General features: G+C 40.8%; 1 protein-coding gene across 1 annotated transcript in view; it reads right to left on the reverse strand.

Moving 5' to 3' along the window:
* LOC101853605 (probable E3 ubiquitin-protein ligase HECTD4) overlaps positions 1-3019 on the reverse strand; it is a gene marked incomplete in the record, with an annotated part of 74361 nt that extends 71342 nt beyond the window's left edge. Inside the window, 1 exon segment of the mRNA XM_035968422.1 lies at positions 2143-3019. Coding sequence (XP_035824315.1) covers positions 2143-2873 — 731 coding nt within the window.
* Positions 3020-5535: the final 2516 nt, after the last annotated feature.

A 5535-nucleotide genomic window follows, 5' to 3' on the forward strand; every position in this document is an offset into this window, starting at 1 on the left:
TGTGTGTGTGTGTGTAAGGTGTGAACGGGTGGGGCGGGGGCGTGGAGGGATTTTTTTTTACATGAAAGATTTTAGCTTTTAAATTGCCGGGTGACTAAGCAAAATATAGGTTACTGCTAAGGTCGAGTAATCTTTTTTTTCCTTTAGTATCTTTTGAAGGCATTTTCAAATGAGGTATAGTCCAGGAACGTTGCCCCAACCACAACTGAAGTATCTGAATATTCAGCTCTAGAAATTGAATTTGATGCAAAAAATGCTTCTTCCCAGTCTTAGCAGAATGGCAGAATGAAAGGATGACGCCTAAATCTCGCAAATAACCCAAAAAATCTCGAGATCGGACACCATTCGGAGAAAAAGAGTTCAACTTTATTTTCCCGAACGTTCTGAGAAATAGTCACTTTGAAAACTAACATCCTTCATGTAAACAAAGAAAATCCCTCCACGCACCCCACTCCACGCCCCGTTCACACCTTACACATACATACACATGCACACTCACTCACACAGTCACACACATACACACGCACACACACACTCACTCACTCACACACACACACACGCACTCACTCACACACACAAACACAACACATATATGCATACACACACACACATACACACACTCACTCACACACACATTCTTCACATCCGGCCACTCCATTCGCAATTATTATCAACAATTCTAGAGAACGGAAACCATTCGGAGAAATAGAGTTCAAGTTTATTTAGTATTTTTTTACTTTCCCTCCCGTCTCACACTTGGTTACCAGTTGTCCATTTTCTACTAAATATTGAAGCGCTGAACACAAATATCAATTTACTTTCCGTCGCAAATATAAACAGTTTTTTAAATATATATGATTGTTCTTTATATATCTAGAGATCGTGCTTCTGACCAATCGGGGGTGGGGGGGGTTCTAGGGGGGCCTGCCCCTACTGAGGTAAAAGAAAATCTGGGGAGTTTTAACCCATTAATTGATATTTTATGGTTAGATTTGAAATTTTCTTTGATATATATATATATGCGACAGTTCAATAGTGGCCGTCGAGTCCGAATAACATTTTCTCAATTCGGACTCGAGTCCGAATAAGTATGTTATTCGGACACGGGTCCGGAAAAAAAGGAAGTGTCTTCGTTCTATAGATCTAACGTTCAGTGCTTCCAATTTTCCGCCATTTTTTAGTTTCCCTCGCACCTTGTCTGCCTATCCGATGCCCGCCGCCTCATTGATACCCCCCCCCCCCACCCCCCATGTTTCCCACTTTCTTTGTTGTAGAAAAAGGTAAAATTGAAGATTAGCAGATCTCCTGGCACCTGCATATTATGAGCTGTGTAAAAAAAAAAAGACAGATTCGTTCAAATATACACAAGCCTGTGTCATCTCGATTGTTTACACCAAGAAAAAGTTGTGTTGCTGTGTAGAGCCGAGCATACGGCAACTTTTGATTCCATAGACCAGCGCTCAATTCATTACGTAGATCTAGGTCAAGACTAGCTTATTATTGTAATGATCAGTTGCCGGGGGTGGGGGACTGACGAGTATGCGACGTTCAACGCCCGGACCGATAGCGCGCCCACCCCCCCCCTTCCCCGACACGTACACACAGCCACACGTGTGCAGGCCGCCCATCCGACCCCGACACACGGTAACGAGCCATCTTTAATTGCTTCTGATGACCTCTTGACACATAAACATTTATTAGAAGCGCTCTAAATTTTCAGGCCAGCCTCAAATTCATCATAAGATAAAAACTCGGCTCCGGCACAATTTAACGCCATTTTGCCCAAGCCCAAAGTGATCCCGGTCTCTACCCAGCCTGAGGCGAGTCACGAGTGAGGCAGGACAGGAAGCCGGAGTCACGAGTCACTGGAAGTCGTAAGTGATGTCATGCTGGACAAGAATCAGAGTCTGAATAACATTTTTTCATTATATTCAATTCGGACTCAAGTCCGAATAGTCACTTCGTAAATAGTGGCTTGTTTATGATGTGTGATCTGCAGCTAACAATACGCAGTTTGACCCCCGAAGCAGTGCATCAGTGTGCGGGAGTGAAAGTAAAAATTTACCTGCGTAATCTAAATCTAAGTTTACTTAAGAGTAAAATAGCAATAGCCTAATCCATGGATGTAATTATGGTCCAAACCTGGCACAAGCAAGCGCAACCAAAGCAGCTGCAGCATTTTCTTGATGTTTCTTATCCTGAGCGCAGTGGACTGCTCCTGAAGATTCGGATTGTTCTCCAAGCCATCCACAAAGCAAGGATTCCAAGCCATTTAGACAATCTCCAGGTTCTTTCGCTAGACTTAGGGGTGGACAATCACGCAAACAGGTGAGAATCACACCAGACGTCACTGCACATAGCTCGGGGTCAGTTTTACTTTGAGACTGAAGCAAAGGCAAGATGAGAAGAAGGCTGATACGGGTTGAAAAGGAGGCTTGATCAGACTCTTTCAGCAAGCCTTGCTTTTTTAGAAGGGCTATAGCATCGTCTTGTGATGTCGGCTCCCGGTCTCCTTGGTCTTCTCTGTTGAAGGAATTGTGAGCTTTCCACAGCCCCCTCAGTGCATTCAGCCGATACTCCAACAAGGTGCTGAAAGAATTATTCCTCGTCCCACAAATTTCCAGCAATTTTGCACTTAACTCCTCCGGGTCTTTGGAATCAAAAGAAACAACTTCATTGTCTCTAGAACCACAATTCTCAACGTCTTTTGGCAGTTCCACCAAATCAGTCACCCGTAACAAGCCGTCATGCAAAAATAACGTCTCCTCTGTTACTGAAAGCCACTGGGAGTTTTCGCTGCTCGACGAAGCCATACTCTGGCAATTTGCGCTGGAAAAGGCAGAATCACCTTCAATATTACTTAAATCTAACATTTAATGAAAATTCCAGCCTTGATTCTTTTAACTGCAACATAGTTCGCTGAACAGGTAATCAGCTTCGTAAAATAACAAAACAGCTTTATTTTTAGTGTCTGAAGCGACCCAATCAACAGACTGGACCAATGACAAACAACAAAATTTTACTTCCGTTGACCTTTGCCAGGCTTTTGTTAGAGAGTATGTTTTGGAAAACAGTAAAAACTTCGGTGCCAAGCTTTAGAAGAATCAAACCTTAATTAATTTGTTTTACATAATGCTCATATCTCCATTCTAATGCAAGGTCTTACTAAGATATCCATTCTCCATAACAATGAAAGGCATGATCTAGATTTCTAATACTCAAAATACAACAATCTTTATTATCCTTTACAATGTACTGGTCACAGTATTCGGTAACTCTGTGCAGGCAGTAAAAAAATGTAATTTATACGGTTATGTCCCTTTGATCGATAGCGTGCAATATCATGCAATGTCGGTATCTTTTTAATATTTTATTAATACGAATATTACTTCTTACTTACTCTCTCCCTGTACCGTCAGGTACATGAGGCGGAGAGCAGTCGACGCCACGCTTGTCTGTCTGGGGCCACTTTCTCCAATTTCGGCACATCTAGGCCCTGGGCGATTGCCCCATCTCTTACCGTTCCTTTATAGCTTCCAGTTGGTCTTCCCTGCTTTCTCTTTTTAGTTGGTTTCCAATGCCATGTTAGCGAATACATACAGATTAAAAGAGGAGTCAGACAAGGGTGTGTACTTTCTCCAGACTTGTCCTCCCTGTATAGTGAAAATATCAGGAGACACATAGAAAAAATGTCTGGTATCTCGATAGGGGGACACAATATAAACAATCTAAGATATGCAGATGACACAGTCCTAGTAGCAAAAGATGAAGAACACCTGCAGAATATATTAAATGTCATCGTACAAGAGAATGACAACATATTCTTAAGCCTAAACATCAAGAAAACCGAAACGATGGTGATAAGCAGAAAAACTCCAACCCCAACATGCAATATCAAAATCAATGATACCACCCTCAAGCAAGTACAAGATTTTAAATATTTGGGGACCATTATATCATCAGATGGTAGATGTCACACCGAAATTAAAAGCCGCATTTGCCAAGCAAAAGCAACCTTCCACAATATGAAACAGATACTAACACACATTCTGTCACTGGAAACGAGAAAAGGAGTAATGAAAAGTTAAATCGAGCCAATCCTATTATACGGGTGCGAAGCGTGGACAATCAATAAACAGCTGGAAAGAACAATTGTAGCAACAGAGTTGTGGTTCATAAGACGCATGCTACGTATCCCATGGACAGCTAGAAAAACAAATGAAGAAGTCCTGGTTGAAGCAAATTATAGAAGACAACGTATCACGAATATAAGAAAACGATAGGCAAATTTCTTCGGACACACAATGCGGAAAGAAGCATTAGAGAATATTGTAACAACAGGAAAGTTTGATGGGAAGAGAGGCAGAGGCAGACAGAGGGAAAAGATACTGGACAAGATGACAACATGGCTGGGAGCAGCAAGAACAACAGACACCATTGCTGCAGCGCAGGACAGGGTGAAGTGGAGGTCCATGATCGCCCACGCCAGTCGGCAAGGCACCGGATGATGATGATGAATGCCATGTCTGATATTGCAATCTCATCTTCGGCATTCTCAGAAAATGTCCCAGATATCCCCACCTTCTCTTTTTTCTATTGTTGTGTTGATATCTTCAATTCCAGTTCTTTCCAACACTTCATTATTTGTAATAAATTCATTCCATTTTATTAGTAAAACTCTTCGTAGACATTTTGTTTGGGAGCTTTTTGATTTTTGTTAAATTGTATTATGTTCCATATCTCTGAACCATACCTCAATACATTTTTTTTGTCTTCAAAGAAATTATATTTGACATCCATGTCGTTTTTAATTTCACAAAAGAGATCCATGCATTTTTAAGCCTTTACTTTAGGTCTGATTGATTCTTATCATATTGTAGACCTAGAGTTATTTATAACTTGGGGCGAGAAAATTTGATTTTAAAAATTCGACTGGGCCGTTCACCCATTCAAACCTAATTCTGTGAAGCGGGAAAGAACCCGTGCATGTGCACGAGGACGTGATAGATCTAGGTAAAAATAAAAAGAAGTGTGCATAAATGTGAAAGACATAATTATCATAGATGCGACTGCTGAAGAAAAAAAGAGAGAGAAGAGACAAAGATAAAGAGAACAAGTGGTCGGGGTCTATCTTGCAAAGCACAAGGTAGGCCTACGTGTGCTAAAAATGCATAGGCCTATTATTATACATCATACATACATACTAGTAATGTAATTATTAAGTGGGCATATTTCGGCCTACGGCCTACATTTACATAATATATACCATTTTACTTGTGATTTCCCTAGTTCGAACTAAAATGTATATGTACATATAAGATTATGTATCAGACTTTAGGGAAACATTTAACTCTAGCAACTGAAATAGTCAGCAGAAAACAATTAAAGGCTGTGACGAATTTGTAGAAACCTTCTATTGAAGGTGACTATTCACCACCACTTTAATTTTGCAAAACTGCGCCTGTGGTGTTTTGATAACGATTCCCCTGTGGGGACGGTTGGGGGTTTAATTTTTTTTTATATTTTTTTTTTTTT

This window comes from Aplysia californica, unplaced genomic scaffold (genome assembly GCF_000002075.1).
Source record: "Aplysia californica isolate F4 #8 unplaced genomic scaffold, AplCal3.0 scaffold00058, whole genome shotgun sequence".
Classification (NCBI taxonomy): domain Eukaryota; kingdom Metazoa; phylum Mollusca; class Gastropoda; order Aplysiida; family Aplysiidae; genus Aplysia; species Aplysia californica.